Source organism: Neolamprologus brichardi, chromosome 15 (assembly GCF_056152115.1).
Source record: "Neolamprologus brichardi isolate AB-2024 chromosome 15, ASM5615211v1, whole genome shotgun sequence".
Lineage (NCBI taxonomy): Eukaryota > Metazoa > Chordata > Actinopteri > Cichliformes > Cichlidae > Neolamprologus > Neolamprologus brichardi.
This window is the reverse complement of record NC_142118.1, coordinates 39,456,311-39,472,898: the sequence shown is the minus strand read 5'-3', so window position 1 is coordinate 39,472,898 and position 16,588 is coordinate 39,456,311. Positions and strand designations below refer to the sequence as shown.

General features: G+C 44.6%; 1 protein-coding gene across 2 annotated transcripts; it reads left to right on the top strand.

The window, feature by feature from the left end:
- The first annotated feature begins 245 nt into the window (after positions 1–245).
- Positions 246–16,001, top strand: mlpha (melanophilin a). Of its 2 annotated transcripts, none has more exons than XM_087852481.1 (16): positions 246–293; positions 1,591–1,704; positions 3,934–4,155; positions 4,279–4,391; positions 4,499–4,543; positions 9,059–9,117; positions 9,205–9,294; positions 9,366–9,465; positions 9,981–10,174; positions 10,427–10,510; positions 10,590–10,826; positions 11,887–12,057; positions 12,618–12,779; positions 12,950–13,012; positions 15,231–15,273; positions 15,423–16,001. In XM_087852481.1, exons 2-16 carry the CDS (start codon positions 1,595–1,597, stop codon positions 15,461–15,463), a joined length of 1,734 nt encoding a protein of 577 aa, XP_087708607.1. In that variant the 5' UTR covers positions 246–293; positions 1,591–1,594; the 3' UTR covers positions 15,464–16,001. The 2 variants fall into 2 exon arrangements, with proteins under 2 accessions (XP_087708607.1, XP_087708606.1); XM_087852480.1 differs by having other exon boundaries at positions 268–293; positions 12,950–13,006.
- Positions 16,002–16,588: the final 587 nt, after the last annotated feature.

Below are 16,588 nucleotides of genomic sequence, written 5' to 3'. Positions count from 1 at the left end.
CCTGCTGTTGGACAAACTGAGCTCTGAATGCTTCACACTTGTCACACTTTTAATTTCAGTTTGTGTCCCTGATGTTTGTCGTCTTCACTGTGGATGTCTGATTTCGTTTTTCAAAGTTTAGCCTGCAGATGTGTTACAGTGTTTGTGTGTGTGTGTGTGTGTGTGTGTCTGTGTGTGTGTCTGTGTGTGTGTGTGTGTGTGTGTCTATGTCAAGAGGTGTCGTCATATGATCAGCTGAGGTTCTCAGTTCAGTTTCGCTCATCTCATCATCGAGCAGCAGACACAACCATCGGGTGAGTTTTTACTGTTTTTCACTGAATTTTAATCTCATTTATGAACTTTAAATTTAAACAAATTAGTTTTTAAATCTAATCTGAGCTTTGAATGAAGCCTCTGTCTCACACAACATATCACACAGCGCTCACTGAGTTGTCTTTATTTAACTTCATACTGCGGACAGGCTTTTATTCTGAAGGCACATAAACAGTAAATTATTGTTGTTTTTAGCCTGGCAGACTTTTATTTGGAAAGTCTTTTATTGTAAATATTTTTGCAGATTGAGGTTTAAATTTAGTGAGAGTTTAGTCTGTGGGTGTGGTGACAGACCAGCAGCTCACACTGAACCATGTTCATCTCATATGTTTCAAAGTAAAAGAGACTTCAGCAGCTGGACATCCTCAAATCTGATTATTTGTAATTAGAGCAAAAATCAAGCTTAATCTTTTTGAAATTGTGAGTTGTGTCAACAAAAAATACATTTTCTTTTATGGTTTTTTTTTTTTAAATTTAATTAAAAAACAAACCAAATACTTATGGAAAAAATAACAATACACATTCAAGAGAAAATTTTAAAGTATTTATTCTAATTTTTGATTTTACTTTATTTTGTTTATTATTTTACAGCAGGGGTGCCAGCAGCTTTATAGCTTCTAAAATGATCAGATCCAAATGATCTGCCTACTTTAAAAATGCTCAATACATAGTTATTCATACTTATATCTAATTAAACAATATATGTCATGTGATCTGCCCACGATACCTTTGTGAGCTGCGGGTGGATCGACAGACTCGGAGTGTTTGTGGATTTATGATCATTGTTTTTCTAATAATTATATTTTTTCATATCAGTTTGAATGCATGATGTTCTTTTGCCTCAAAGTATTTCTAAATTTATGTTTAAATATTAAAGACTTACTATTTACTATTTATTTATTAAGATATATTTTTCAAATTTCTCATTATATTGAATTATAAAACCTTCATTTTAACAGGATTTTGTTTGTCTAAAATGTGTTATCACAAAATCTTGTTCTAAAGATTTGTTAAGTGAAAAGTTTTTTTTATCTGAAAACTTTTGTCTTTTTCATGCTTTTATTATCAAAGTATTATATATGCACTAAAATATTTTATTCATTACCGCAAGTATTTCTAGAATATCCTTACATTTTAACAAGTTGTACAACTTAAAAAAAGAAAACCTTGTTACTAAAAGCAGAGGACCAACAACGAAACGCTGAAGAACTCCACAACTGCCACCTCATACAACTGTTTGATTGATTGTTTGATTGATTGATTGAGTGATTCTTTTAGTGTCATGGAGCACAAGCTGGATCTTTCCCGTCTAACGGACGAAGAGGCCAAACATGTTTGGGAGGTGATTCAACGAGATTTCAACCTCCGCAAGAAAGAAGAAGAGAGACTCAGGTACTTTCATGTTTTCATGTACAAATATCAGAAACATTACTGAAGTTTCAGGGTGTTTTTCAAACTGAAGCTGAAATATCAGCATTAATAGCACACAGAAAATTCTTGCTGCAGAAATAAAACAAAATAAATAAAAAATGCTTTGAAGCTTCTACACATTTTAATGGAAGTTTGAATATTGTTTGTATTCAGTGTTATTAAAAATTGGGCAAAAAACGGGCAAATCAAAAATCAATCAATGTACAAAGAATCAGAGAGTGAATTAAGTCCTTTTTAAAACTGATTAAGCATCAAATATGTTGCCAAGTTAGTGAAACAAAAGTAAACACAGTAAAAACAAACAAACTGAACTTCAGACATTATCTCAGTGAATTTTGAGCTGTTTTTGGCTTTCCTCTCAGAGTTGATATGAGTCTTAGATCAGGGAACTCCAGGCCTCGAGGGCCGATGTCCTGCAGGTTTTAGATCTCACCCTGGGTCAACACACCTAAATCAAATGATTAGTTCATTAACAGACCTCTGAAGAAATTCAAGACATGTTGAGGAGGTCATTTAGCCATTTGAATCAGCTGTGTTGGATCGAGGACACATCTAAAACCTGCAGGACACCGGCCCTCGAGGCCTGGAGTCCACTACCTGTGTCTTAGATAAACCCCAGACTTTCCCAGACTTTCTCTCTGTGACTCTGAAGCTAAACTTTGTGTGAGTCCTGGAGTTTGAACTGTTTTCGTTCATGTGAAGTTTGCAGGAATTCCAGCGTGAAAGACGTTGTTGTTGTTGCACTCGATCACGCCCCGGTCACACGGAGTTGCCTCACAAAGACGCTCTGTGTCTCCTCCAAACACTCCAACTCCCATCAGCCCCAGGGGGGAGGGAGCAGCCTCACGGGGACTCATGACTGGAGAGAAATCATCAGGAACATGTTGTCATCTTCATCCTTTAACAAGCATACAAAACAAACCGAGAAATCAATAAAAACTGATCAGAATTCCACATTTAAAACTATGAAAGAAGCCAAAATGAAATCTGTAAGAAGACTTTTTTTATACTGTGGACTGCTGAACTGGACAGGTGAGGTGTTCAGATTTTTGGGAGGGATTTGGACTAGAGTTCAAAAGAAGCACACTGCCAGCTCCTACCAGGAGGAGCAGGCCTGATGTAGATCCGGGACAGCAGGAGAGATTAGATCCTTGGGCTGGCCTGGGAAGGCCTCTGTGTTACTCCAGATAAGCTAGATGAGGTGGTTACAGAGAGGGAGGTCTCTCTCTGTTCCTGTCCCTGTGACCCATTGCCAGATAAACAGATTTAAATTGCAGTTGTGGTCGTCGCATACTCTGAAGGTTTTTGTGGCTCAGCCCCTCCATGGTTCTCAGTCTGAGGCTGGTGGGCCTCCATGTGGACATTGCTAAAGTGATGGATCACATGAAGCAGGGAGAACACACGATTCATTCAGAGCCAGTTAGTGAGGGGCTGTGGGTGAGTCACAGATTGGTCATTTATCTTCTTTATGACTGCTGTTCCCTCTCTTCTCTGTGAAAATGTAAAGAACCGAAGTCTCACGTTATTTTTTTTATCAGTTTAATAATTAATACCTTCACCCAACAGTCCATGGTAGCTCCGTCTCCAGAGGGAATCAGCTCCTTGGTTCTGGTTCTTCTTCCTTTGTTTTTTATTCTACCTGCCAGCGAGGTTCAAGGTTTCTATAAGATCAGCTGGAGTGGAATTTGAGTTGTTGTTTGCACCTTGTGATCTGGAGCTTTGGATATTTGGCATCAGCCGACCTTTCAGAGAGGTAACCCGTTTTTGTGGAGCATGCTGCTGAGGTTTGATCCTTTGGTGCTTTACTCTGATCACGAGCCTGATTGAATAAAGATCTAGGCACTAACCAAACATCTCAAACACAGATTTACCTGCTCTTTGTTCTGGAAAGCAAATCCATCACCACACTGTTCAAACGAAATGTCAACGCCTTTGTTTCTAGTGTTTGATCTTCCAGATCTTCATCATCAGGTCTTCCTTCAGATCCTCAAAATTCCTCAAGAAGTTCTCTGTTATGGTTTTAGTCGTTTGTGCATTCCTTGGATTGGTCAGAGTATTCTACTTTTATGAAATCTATGTTCATTTGTTATATTTGTTTAGGGAGCTGCAGCTATTTTTGCTGAAGTTTCCAAACCTCAAGGTCTTTACTCCACGATGAACTCAGGGACTAACTTTTCATGTCTTTTGCAGTGAGCTGAAGAATAAGATTGAGAAGGAGGACTCAAAACGAGACCTGCTGGGCTCTCAGAGCAACTTGTCCGACTCGCTTTGTATTCGCTGCCTGCAGCCCTTCAAGTTCCTGGTCAACAGCAAACGCCAGTGTCTGGACTGTCGCATTTACACCTGCAAGTCCTGCAGCCGCTACAACAAGAAGGAGCACGGCTGGGTGTGCGACAACTGCCGCATGAACAGGTGAGCCTCCGGCAGCAGAGAGCACTGCATCAGCGTAAGCTCAGAGTTATTTGGTGGTCATGGTAGTTTCTTTTATGCTAGATGTTTATTATATTCTCTATGTTCTGCACTTGTGTTGTTCAGGGTGCTCAAGATCGGGACTCTGGGCTGGTACCATGACAACGTGAGAAACCGTTTCAAACGCTTTGGGAGTGCCAAAGTGATGAGGTCATTGTACAAGAGGCTGAACGGAGAAGGTGAGTTTGCCTTATGTTAAAGAATTCAGAGATAATGATTCAACTGTGAGCTTTTTAGGGTTTTATTGAGGTTACGCGCTAACAGACAACTTGTGTTGGTGCTTCAGGTGGGCGTGATGATGACACGCAGAGTATGCCGGATGTCCACAGTCGTGAGTTTCTTACATGTTTTACTATTAATAGATTTCAATTGGAAACTTTCTTCCCATTTACCATGCTATTTATATGTTACTGTCAAATGTTCCTGGTAATTATGGGCAAAGGTTCAAATTAATCATGTAAAGGTAACAGCTGCTGGTCCAAAGCTAAGGCTCACCAAACATCACCGGGACTTAGCCAATCAAAAGACCGGTTCGAGCCCCGGCTTGGACAGTCTCGGTCGTTGTGTCCTTGGGCAAGACACTTCACCCGTTGCCTACTGGTGGTGGTCAGAGGGCCCGGTGGCGCCAGTGTCTGGCAGCCTCGCCGGGTGGATGACTGCTTGTGTAGCGCTTTGGGGTCCTTAGGGACTAGTAACGCGCTATACACATACAAATACAGGTCATTTTAGTATGACTTTGGTAAGCTACGAAGCCACACCACTTGATGTATTACAGCTACAGTAGTCAGGAGCCTCGCCTTTTCTCTGAAGAGTAGCAACATGGGGGTCTCAAAACAACTCTCAAATGACCTGAAGACAAAGATTGTTCAGCATCATGGTGGGAAGGACACAGAAAGCTGTCTCAGAGATTTAAGCCGTCTGTCTCCACAGTTAGGAACATATTGAGACAATCAAAGACCATAGGCTCAGTTCAAGTTAAGGCTCAAAGTGGCAGACCAAAAAAAATCTCGGATAGACAGAAGCGACAAATGGTGAGAACAGTCAGAGTCGACCCACAGACCAGCACCAAAGACCTACAACATCACGTTGCAGCAGATGGAGTCGCTGTGCATCGTTCAACCATTCGGTGCACTTTACACTAGGAGATGCTGTATGTGAGAGTGATGCAGAGGAAGCCTTTGCTCCGCCCACAGCACAAACAGAGCTGCTCGAGGTTTGCTAAAGCACATTTGGACAAACCAGCTTCATTCTGGAATAAGCTGCTGTGGACTGATGAAACTAAAACTGAGTTATTTGGGCATAACAAGGGGCGTTATGCATGGAGGAAACAGAACACAGCAAGAAAAACACCTGCTGCCTCCAGTAACATATGGTGGTGGCTCCATCATGCTGTGGGGTTGTGTGGCCAGTGCAGGGACTGGGAATCTCGTCAAAGTTGAGGGACACATGGATTCCACTCAGTATCAGCAGATTCTGGAGGCCAATGTCCAGGAATCAGTGACAAAGCTGAAGCTGCGCCAGGGCTGGATCTTTCAACAAGACAACGAGACACTGCTCAAAATCCACTAAAGCGTTCATGCAGAGGAACAAGTACAACATTCTGGAACGACCATCTCAGCCCAGACCTGAATATTATTGAACATCTGTGGTGTGAGTTAAAGAGAGCTGTCCATGCTCGGAAGCCATCAAACCTGAATGAACTAGAGATGTTCTGTAAAGAGGAATCGTCCAAAATACCTTCAACCACAATCCAGACTCTCATTGTTGGACAACATCTCCCACCCCATGCAGGAGACTCTGACAGCACTGAGCAGCTCCTTCAGTGGCTGCAGCACCCACGGTGTGGGACGGAGATTTCACAGGTCTTTCCTCCCCACTGCTGTCAGACTCCACAACAAAGACTCCAGCTGATCAAACACATCCACACATGTGCAATAACACTAAGTGCAATACTCTTCCTGGCATCGTTGTATTATACTCATATTGTATATAGCATTTGTATTCTATTTTATTCGATTGTATATAGTCCATCCATCCATCTTCATCCGCTTTATCCGGGGCCGGGTCGCGGGGGCAGCAGCCTAAGCAAAGAGGCCCAGACCTCCCTCTCCCCAGCCACCTCCTCCAGCTCATCCGGGGGAACACCAAGGCGTTCCCAGGCCAGCCGAGAGATATAATCTCTCCAGCGTGTCCTGGGTCTGCCCCGGGGCCTCCTCCCGGTGGGACATGCCTGGAACACCTCACCCAGGAGGCGCCCAGGGGGCATCCTTACCAGATGCCCAAACCACCTCAGCTGGCTCCTTTCGATGTGGAGCAGCAGCGGCTCTACTCTGAGCCCCTCCCGGATGGCCGAACTTCTCACCCTATCTCTAAGGGAGATGCCAGCCACCCTTCGGAGGAAGGTCATTTCCGCCGCTTGTATCCGCGATCTCGTCCTTTCGGTCACTACCCACAGCTCGTGGCCATAGGTGAGGGTAGGGACGTAGATCGACCGGTAAATTGAGAGCTTCGCTTTTACACTCAGCTCCCTCTTCACCACGACGGACCGGTGCAGCGTCTGCATTACTGCAGCTGCAGCCCCAATCCGTCTGTCGATCTCCGGCTCCCTTCTCCCATCACTCGCGAACAAGACCCCGAGATACTTGAACTCCTCCACTTGGGGCAGGACCTCATCCCCGACCCGGAGTGGGCACTCCACCCTTTTCCGGCTGAGAACCATGGCCTCAGATTTGGAGGTGCTGATCCTCATTCCCGCTGCGTCACACTCGGCTACGAACCGCTCCAGTGCGAGCTGGAGGCCCTCACCCGATGAAGCCAACAGAACCACATCATCCGCAAAGATCAGAGATGAGATCCTGAGGCCACCAAAGCGAAAGCCCTCCGCCACTTGGCTGCGCCTAGAAATCCTGTCCATAAAAATTATGAACAGAACCGGTGACAAAGGGCAGCCCTGGCGGAGCCCATCACCCACCGGGAACGAGTCCGACTTATTGCCGGCAATGCGAACCAAGCTCTTGCAACGGTTGTATAGGGATCGACTGGCCCGTAACAATGGGCCAGACACCCCATACTCCCGCAACACCTCCCACAGGACACCCCGAGGGACACGGTCGAATGCCTTCTCCAAGTCCACAAAACACATGTAGACTGGTTGGGCAAACTCCCATGCACCCTCAAGTATCCTCGAGAGGATGAAGAGCTGGTCCAGTGTTTCGCGACCAGGACGAAAACCGCATTGTTCCTCCTGTATCAGAGGTTCGACTAGCGGACGAACTCTCCTTTCCAGCACCCTGGCATAGACTTTCCCGGGGAGGCTGAGGAGTGTGATCCCCCTGTAGTTGGAACACACCCTCCGGTCCCCCTTCTTAAAGATGGGGACCACCACCCCGGTCTGCCAGTCCACGGGTACTGCCCCTGATCTCCACGCAACATTGCAGAGGCGTGTCAGCCAGGACAGCCCTACAACGTCCAGAGCCTTCAGGAACTCGGGGCGGACCTCATCAACACCAGGGGCTCTGCCACCAAGGAGTTGTTTAACTGCCTCAGTGACCTCGCCCCCAGAAATTGGCGGGTCATTCCCCTCATCCCCAGACTCTGCTTCCTTCTCGGAAGACGCGTCAGTGGGATTAAGGAGGTCCTCGAAGTATTCCTTCCACCGCCTGACAATTTTCTCAGTCGACGTCAGCAGCGCTCCGCCAGCACTATACACAGTGCAGGTAGAGCACCGCTTTCCCCTCCTGAGACGCCTGACGGTTTGCCAGAACCTCTTCGAGGCAGTCCGAAAGTCTTTTTCCATGGCCTCTCCGAACTCCTCCCACACCCGAGTTTTTGCTTCAGCCACTGCCCGAGCCGCATTCCGCTTGGCCTGTCGATACCTGTCGGCTGCCTCCGGAGTCCCACAGGCTAACCAAGCCCGATAGGACTCCTTCTTCAGCCTGGTGGCTCCCTTCACCTCTGGTGTCCACCATTTGGTTCGGGGATTACCACCACGGCAGGCACCAACCACCTTGCCGCAGCTCAATGCAGCAGCTTCGGCAATGGAGGCGCTGAACATGGTCCATTCGGACTCGATGTCCCCCGCCTCCCTCGGAATGCTGTTGAAGCTCTGCCGGAGGTATTATACTCATATTGTATATAGCATTTGTATTCTATTTTATTCGATTGTATATAGTATTTTATTTTATTTTAATTTTATTTTATTCTATTCTATTGTGTATCTTATGGATATATTATTCCAGTGTTTTTTTCTTCTAATTTTTCTATGCAACTTTGCACTGTCCACTGCTGTAACAAAACAAATTTCCCACGCGTGGGACTAATAAAGGTTATCTTATCTTATGTTATTGGAACCTGCAGGAAGCGTTTAGAGGCTGTAATTTGTGCAAAAGGTGGATCTACCAAATATTGATTTCATTTTTTTTTTTGTGGTGCCCAAACTTATGCACCTGCCTGATCTTGTTTAAACAATTATTGCACACTTTCTATAAATCCAATAAACTTCATTTCACTTCTCAAATATCACTGTGTGTGTCTCCTATATGATATATTTAACTGACATTCTTTATTGTAACAACCAACGATTTATACAGGAAAATACTGACTATTAACAAGGTTGCCCAAACTTTTGCATCCCACTGTACATGTGAATAGACTTGGTCCTAGTAAAGAACCTTGTGGAACTCCATAATTAACCATGTGGTATACATACAAATGTGTACACATTAATAATGATTTGCTTTTTTATAAAGCACTGTTCAAAATTAACTGTGGAATCAAATGGTTCAAAAGGAGCATCATCTAAAACTAAAACTGGACAGAATAATGACAAAACATGTTGCATTTTCAGACGCATATAATGGCAATGAGGATGATCAAGGAGAATTCGAGGGTCAGCGCTACAAAGTGGTAATAAACATAAAAGTGATAAAGATGTGATTCTACATCTGTTTTATGAGATAATCCACATTCAGGCCTAACGTGATGTGTTTTCAGATGAGGAAGAACAAACGTCTGCTGTCTGTTCATCCTATGGACTTTGACAATGAGGATTATCTGCCTCACTCACGCCGCCCGTCTGTGCAGGTAAGTCAAAGTTATGAAAAGCAAACATAAAAAAGAGATCTAAAACCACGTGTGTAACTTTGGATTCACAGCAGCAGGATGATCGGTACCATAGGAATGACGTGGACCACGGCCACAACAGCCACAGAGGAAACCGCAGGAAGAGCCTGGACCGATATGCCACGAGACCTGGTCAGTATACCAGCGTACCGGTCTTCCAGCAACATGGTGCAGGTCCCAAAATACACAACCAATTTCACATGTCCAACAAAATAAACTGTTTAAACCACTGGGGTCTATATGGGGGTTACTGGGGCCCACAGAATCTGTCCACCATGATTTACCTTCCCACAGAAAACTTCTGGGAGTAACCCTATGGAAATGCGGGAATTAATGGAAATGCTGTTTGTCCCGTAGCTGTTTTCACTGGGGCTCCACCTGCTGTCTGTTGGAGGAATCACAGCTTTTGTTTCACAGATTTATCACATCAAACAGAGGTCTTCAAAACAAGCCTGTCAGACTAAATTTTACTCATTATCAGGTTTAGATAAAATTTCTACTTTGGATGTCCGACATGCTGCTTTTTATTTCCAACATGTACATTTACCTGAATGTTTTTACTTACCTGTCCGTCTTTGTAGATCTGCATCCACCTGAGTGTTTGTGTGTCCATGTTTGTGTGTCCATGTTTGTGTGTTTGTTATCAGATGACAGCGGAGAGAATCGGATGGTCCGGACTCGCTCTCTGTCCAAGATCACCTCGTCGGTGGCTCGGCAGCAGTACGTTGACACATCAGACGAGGAGGAGTACCAGAGGTACCCGCAGATGTACCAACAACCACCCCACCGCCAAAGGGGCAGTAGAACCTCCTCCCAGGAGAACCTGGGACAAGCCCCGCCGGTAAGGACAATCAACCAGTCACTGGAAATTAAATTTTGGTGGCATAAACATTGGATTTTCTTCTCTTGATTCTTGGAAAACCTGTTTTAATTCTATGTTTTGCCTTTTTTTCTTCTTCACTGTGTTTTGTACAAAAAGTTTCAGTCCGTATGATCTCAGCCATAAAGAACCAGGAGATATTGTTAACTGACATGGAGTCTTTTTGTCATACAAAATCATCTCCTTGGTGTTCATGTTGATTTTACATTGCAGATAAATGAACTGGGCAAACGAATGTTGGCCATCGAGAGTCTGCTGAGCCGCCTGGAGGAAAAGATCACACCTGGTGTAAACGAGGTGCGATGATGATGTGGGGTAATGTGAGATCATTTCCTGAAACCAGTCAGTACAAACATTCTGTAACTTTGTTTTACAGCAGGCGTCAAATCCAGCAGCTCAGAATGAGGAGGAGAAACTGAGAAGGAAGCTTAGTGAGCTGGCGGGGAACCTGAGCGATAAGGGCCCGTCATCGGACGACGAAGCTGGGAAGAAGTCCTTTTCTGTGGGTAAAGGTTTGGCCGGACTGAAGGGTGGCCCAGCAATCGCTCTGAACTCCCGGAAGGACAAACACCTGAGCTCATCCAGTGATGAGATGCCCACTGAGGCTCAAAAGGTAGGAAGACTGATTCAGTCCACTGTTTACAGAATTCATTGAATTCCAACCCATAAATCCAGGGAATGGGAACCTGGAGGTTTCTCAGACCACCAGTGGATCCGATGTTCTAATTTCTCGTGATTCGGCTATAAAAAGCTTACTTTTGGATCAGTGCACAATCATTTAATGGCAAATTTGTTTTTAACCTTGTTTTCAAAGAACAAAATAAAGTCTAAAAGGTTTTTGAACTCTTTATTTTGTCCGATGTCTCATAAACATCCAGGTTCCCATCTGTGATACATTCAGTGCTTCTACAGCATGGCTTGGCTTCTCCCCAAAAACGCTGTTTTACTCCATCTGGTCTGAACACCATGTTTCTTCTTCATTCTCATGTTTTTGTCCTCATCCACTCCTGAAAATACTGAACACTTCTCTAAACTTCTCATTGGTTTTCTTATTCCATCTGTGACAAAATAGTAATAATGAGAAATGAGGCGTGGTTCCTGTCCTGGTAAACCCACGTCTACAGACTAGATGTCCAGTGACCTGATGGAGGAGAACTCTTTCTGATGCATCGCGGACTAGTCCTCACTAACCTGCTGCCTCCTGCATTGACTAACAGCCGTCTGTTAGGTTACTGTTACTGTGAAGCTCAGCAGCTACCTGCCTGGACCACATGGACCCCTCACCTGTACAGGTGTTCACCTAAAAACTAAACCTCTGCTCAGTCATGTGACACCAAACAGAAGGAGAAATCTGTAAAAGCACTGAGTGTTGGGAAACCTCTTCGTCTGCCTGTGAATCATAGCTGGGGAATCAGCAGGATGGTTTTTAACACTGTGGTCAGGTCTGTCTGAAACACATGCCACCATTTCAGGAACAAAAGGTGTGCACCACATTTAAATGTAGAAAGGTTTTTTTATGTGCAGAGTCCTTTTTAATCGCAACATGACCTCCCAGAGACACAAGTCAGACACGAGAGATGCTGTGGTGCTGTGGGGCATCCAGCCCGGTAGCTGCTGCAGGATGGGATGTTGTTTTCCAGCTGCTAACATCTGTCCCTCTACATGGCTTTCAGAGATCGACTGCCGCCGCCCTCTGTGACCTCACCACTGAGGTCCTGAGAACCATTAATGCCACAGAAAACGCTATGGTCGAGTACGGCCTCTCAGAGCCGATCGACAGGTCCCACTTAGTAGGCACTGACGTAAAGCAGGCCGATGATGCGTTCAGGGAACTTGAGGAAAATGTAAGCCTCCAACATGAACTGCACACCTCATTGTCCCTGAAACCCAACCCTCTACCTCGTCCGAAGCATGACGGAAATGTCTGGACTGGCTTTAACCTTCCCGGCTGTTGTGTGTCCGTCCATCAGCGACAGGGCTGGTGTCGGTCAAACACACTGGGTCCAGTCTCAGTCCAGTTTGAGTCCAGTTACAGCAGTTCTAGATTTAGGAAAAGGTTACATGATCATTTGAAACATGCCCCAGAACAGTTGGTAAAACCAGGTCTATGCTCATTATTGTTCAATAGCCTTAAAGCTATCAGTAAAAATGACCCGTTAGGAGAATGTGTACAACATAAGGGATTTGTTCTAGTTTCATCATCAGGTCATAATGTCCTCATGACTGAACTCTTCATCCTCTGATGAGACCAGGTCTCCTCCTGTTACCTGTTCAGTGATTGAGTCAGTCAGAGAACCAGTGTGTTTCACTGATGCTCAGGCCTGTCTTCATCATCATCACCATCATTCTCAGTGGTCTGGAGGCGTGTCAGCTGACCCAGGGGTCTGTCCTGTTACCTGTTTAGGTGTACATCACGGCCGGTCAGTCCTACGAGCTGGAGTCGAAGCTGCGGCGGCTCGAGCAGAGTGCCAAGAATCAGTTTGGAGGGACGACGGACTCGGAACTGTCGGAGCTTGAGGACGTGGTGGCACTGACCGCCGCCAGAGTCCAGAGTGCTGAGAGCGAGGTGGGTCAATGGCTCTGGATGGACATGGTCATGTTTACGCGGTGTCTAGAAGAGCAAAATGGCTGATGCTGGAATAAACACAAATTTCTCACTTACAGGAAGCTTTTCAAGTCTTCCTGTTTTTAATAAGCAAACCCAACAGTTTCCCTTCATGTTTGTTCCATCTGCAGGTCTCTGATATTGAGAGTAAAATCGCTGCTCTGAGCGCCGCCGGATCCAAGAAGAAGGTCAGTGTGTGAGGAAATGATGTCAAGGTTACATTAACGTGTGCTCACTCACAGGAACAAAAAGTTATCGGGTTTCAGGTGTTAGACGGTCATCACTTTTCTGGAGTAACCTTTTTGAAGGGAAACTCAGAGCGTAGACTTGACTGAGTTACTGAAGAGAAATAAGAGAATAACCATTGTCCTATCTTTGTTTGGCTTCTGAGCATTTTTAAACCTTTGTGTGTTTGTTCCTGCCATCTTGGTTTTTTGTTTCCAGAGGTGACCATATTTGGACAAGTGGGTACAGTGGTCCCTCGCTTATCGCGGGGGTTACGTTCCAAAAATAACCCACGATAGGTGAAATCCACAAAGTAGCAAACTTTAGTTTTTACAGTTATTATAGATGTTTTAAGGCTGTAAAACCCTTCTCTTCACACTTTATACACTTCTTCTAGACAGGCACAAACATTTTCACATTTTCTTTCTTGTTTAAACACCTTCGTAGAAACAAAAGTCCAGTATTATGGAATGAAACCAAAGACACCCGCAGGTGCCTTTGGCGTTGCCAAACGTTTTGTCGACATTGTGGTATTTGTTGGGGAGAAAACAAACATATATGTGGCACAGCTGCAGGAGAAGCAGACGCACCGGAGCTGCATCGGCTCATCACGCCGCTCTGCATGAGTAGTACTGGGTCCTGAGTGGAAGTGTTGTTGTTGTGGGTGATGTGGGCGGCTGGCAGCGGGAGAGCTGCAGCCGAGTGTGTACAGCAACTATGGTGAAAAAATAAATTATGCTGAAAAGCATTGAAATATTGTCGGGTCTGCTGTGGATGTGTTACAATACAGTACAACACTTCAGAGTCACACTGCTACCGATCAGAGATTTCTGTAAATTTGACAAGCTGAACGCATTCTGTGCTGCACAGGAGACACGGCACCAGATTAATTGACACTGGCCTACAGCCAATCGGTATGCAGAACACAATGCACTGTTTAAAAAAATAAAACAGCATGAAAAATTGCACCTAAAAAAAATCCAGGAAACGGCGAGGCTGCAAAAAGTGAACTGCGATATAGCGAGGGACCCCTGTAGAGTAAAGTTACGTGCTAAAGAAGAGCTGTCAGTTCAAAAAGTAATCCCAGAATTTCACTCTGCTGGATCTCAGCCTTCTTGGATCGTCTGTTAGTACAGTAACCTCACAGCAGCCACATTATGTCACTAAAATGCTCCCAACAGCACAAACACAATGCAGAGGTCCGGTTCAGGTGAAGCTTATTTGTGTGATAGCACACTGTAAACATGTTGGACATTTTAACTAGGGATGGGTATCATTTAGGTTTTATCCGATACCGGTGCCAAACCGGTACTTTTGAAACGGTGCCAGTGCTTAAACGGTGCTTGAACCAGTGCTTAAAGAATGGAGAACACAAACTTTGCTAAAAATAAAAACACAAGAGGTTTCTGAACAGTCTCTTTTTTTCTGCAAAATGATAACCAAGTTAGCCTTTTCTGTTGATACAACACACCTCCTTTGGTTGGAACCGGTCCTACACTGGCAGGGCTAGGGGCCAGGACTCTCCTCTTCGGGTTTTTGGGGGATGTTGCTAACTCCGGGTCGATAACAGGCACCACACCCGCAGTAGATGTGCTCGGTGTGAGGTCTCGCAGCAAGCTATCAAATACGGCGCATTTCTCGGCTTTTTAAAAAAACGCTATGCGTCGCCAGGTGTTTCATCAGATTTGAGGTGTTACCTCCTTTGACAGTATCACAGTATCAGCTTAAAGCACTTGTTGCAGCTGCTGAGTTTGCATCTTTTGCTGTGAAGTACAGCCAGACTTTGACCGCTTCGCCTTGGACATTTTAAATCTGTAGCTCTGCTCTAAAAGAACGTACGTACCTGGACCCGCCTACTACGCTCGCAAAGGTAAAATGATTGGCTAGAATCCAAAGTTACTGACATCTCAGGGAAAAAAAGCACCGAAAAAAAGCACCGAAATGTGCGCTGCTTTTCAGTCTGGTTACTACTGTTTATGTCAGAGGATACCGGTACCCATCCCTAATTTTAACATGGGAGTATATGAGGACTGAGTCACTGCTGGAGCCTCTAGTGGACACCAGAGGAACTGCAGGTTTTGGTTTTCAGAGGTACACGGTTGACTGGATGCCATGTTAGCTCCATGGAAACAGTTTCTTTCTGACATCACTCAGTACTAAACTAAAAACATCCATGTTTCTTTGCAGGTTTCAGGAACTCAGAGAAAAAAGTCGACTCAGGATTTTCAGAGTAAGAAACACACTCACGTTGCTTTCTGCACGTTTAAAGTGAAGAAGCTAAAACATGTTGCAGTCACGTTCCAGGCCATGACATTACAAAGTTGTGATGCGTGTTCGTTAACAGCGAAGAACCGTGTTAATGATCATTTCTTGTTTCAGAAGCTAACGGCACTCAGTGGAAATCCAGCAACATGTTCTGAAGCAGAAACAGACCTTCAGCAGCTGCTGCTTGCTCGTCTTCGTCATGAAGCCTTCATCATAGAGCAACTCAAAGAGCAACTTTTATCTGTAACTGCTGCTTATGTGTTAGAAACATAATACATGATTACAGCTGGTAGATTTAGACAAAATATGAGAAAACGTGAAAAAGTACGTACCAAACTAAACGAATATTCAAATGTACAATCATTACAATATTTCTTTGAAGCTCAGAGGCAGCCGGAGAGAATTACATGGAAATGTTTAAAAATGTATAAATCCAAAATATTTCGTTTTAACACTGACAAAGTTTCAGCCTGTCTCAGCAACGCAAAGCCCCCAGCATCCAACATCAGCATGGAGGAGAGGAAGGCACTCACATCACTTAACAATGACAACAACATTATCATCCTTCCGGCAGACATGGGTAGGTGCACAGATTTGCTAAACCAGAAAGACTATCATGAGAAAATGTTGTTACTACTCAGTGACAAAAATACTTATGAGCCCCTGAAACGAGACCCAGGAAGTGGCGACAGGAAGGACAGACTGTCTGACGCAGTTAGAACAGGACAAGGCTATGGACCGGACCTCATACCACAGGCTGTACCCAGGGGAGTCTACACCAAGTCTGTATGGTGTACCGAAGATACATGAACAGGATGCACCTTTAACCCTTGTGCTGTCCATGGGTCATTTTTGTCCTCTAAAGAAATCTTTTGCTATCAAAAATGTGTTTTTTATTCATTAAATGGTCTGAAAATAACAGAAGTTATTCATTACTATACTATGCGTGATTGGAATAAGTTTTAAGTAATTTGATTTATTTATGGGGTTTTTATTGGATTTTATAACACCTGCTGTCCTCAGGGGTCAAAAATGACCCCAAAGTACAAAGTGTTGCAAAGAGCCGTATTTTCACAACATACTGCTTTCAAACATCTTTGATCTTGGATCACTGATGTGTGGGCTCAAGCAAAGGTCATAACAACCACAACAACAACAACAACAGGCAGCACAATGAGGAGGCAGGTGCTCTATATTCAATGAAAGTTTATTTACACAGCACCGAATCACAACAACAGTCGCATCAAAGTGCTTCGTATTGTACGGAGCCCCGCAGGGGA

Excerpts from the sequence above, each read along its gene's own strand:
- mlpha (XM_087852481.1), top strand. The coding sequence starts at position 1,595 with ATGGAGCACAAGCTGGATCTTTCCCGTCTAACGGACGAAGAGGCCAAA. Across the intron at positions 9,466-9,980 it reads CCGATATGCCACGAGACCTG|ATGACAGCGGAGAGAATCGG; the intron begins GTCAGTATACCA and ends GTTTGTTATCAG. Across the intron at positions 10,175-10,426 it reads ACCTGGGACAAGCCCCGCCG|ATAAATGAACTGGGCAAACG; the intron begins GTAAGGACAATC and ends TTTACATTGCAG.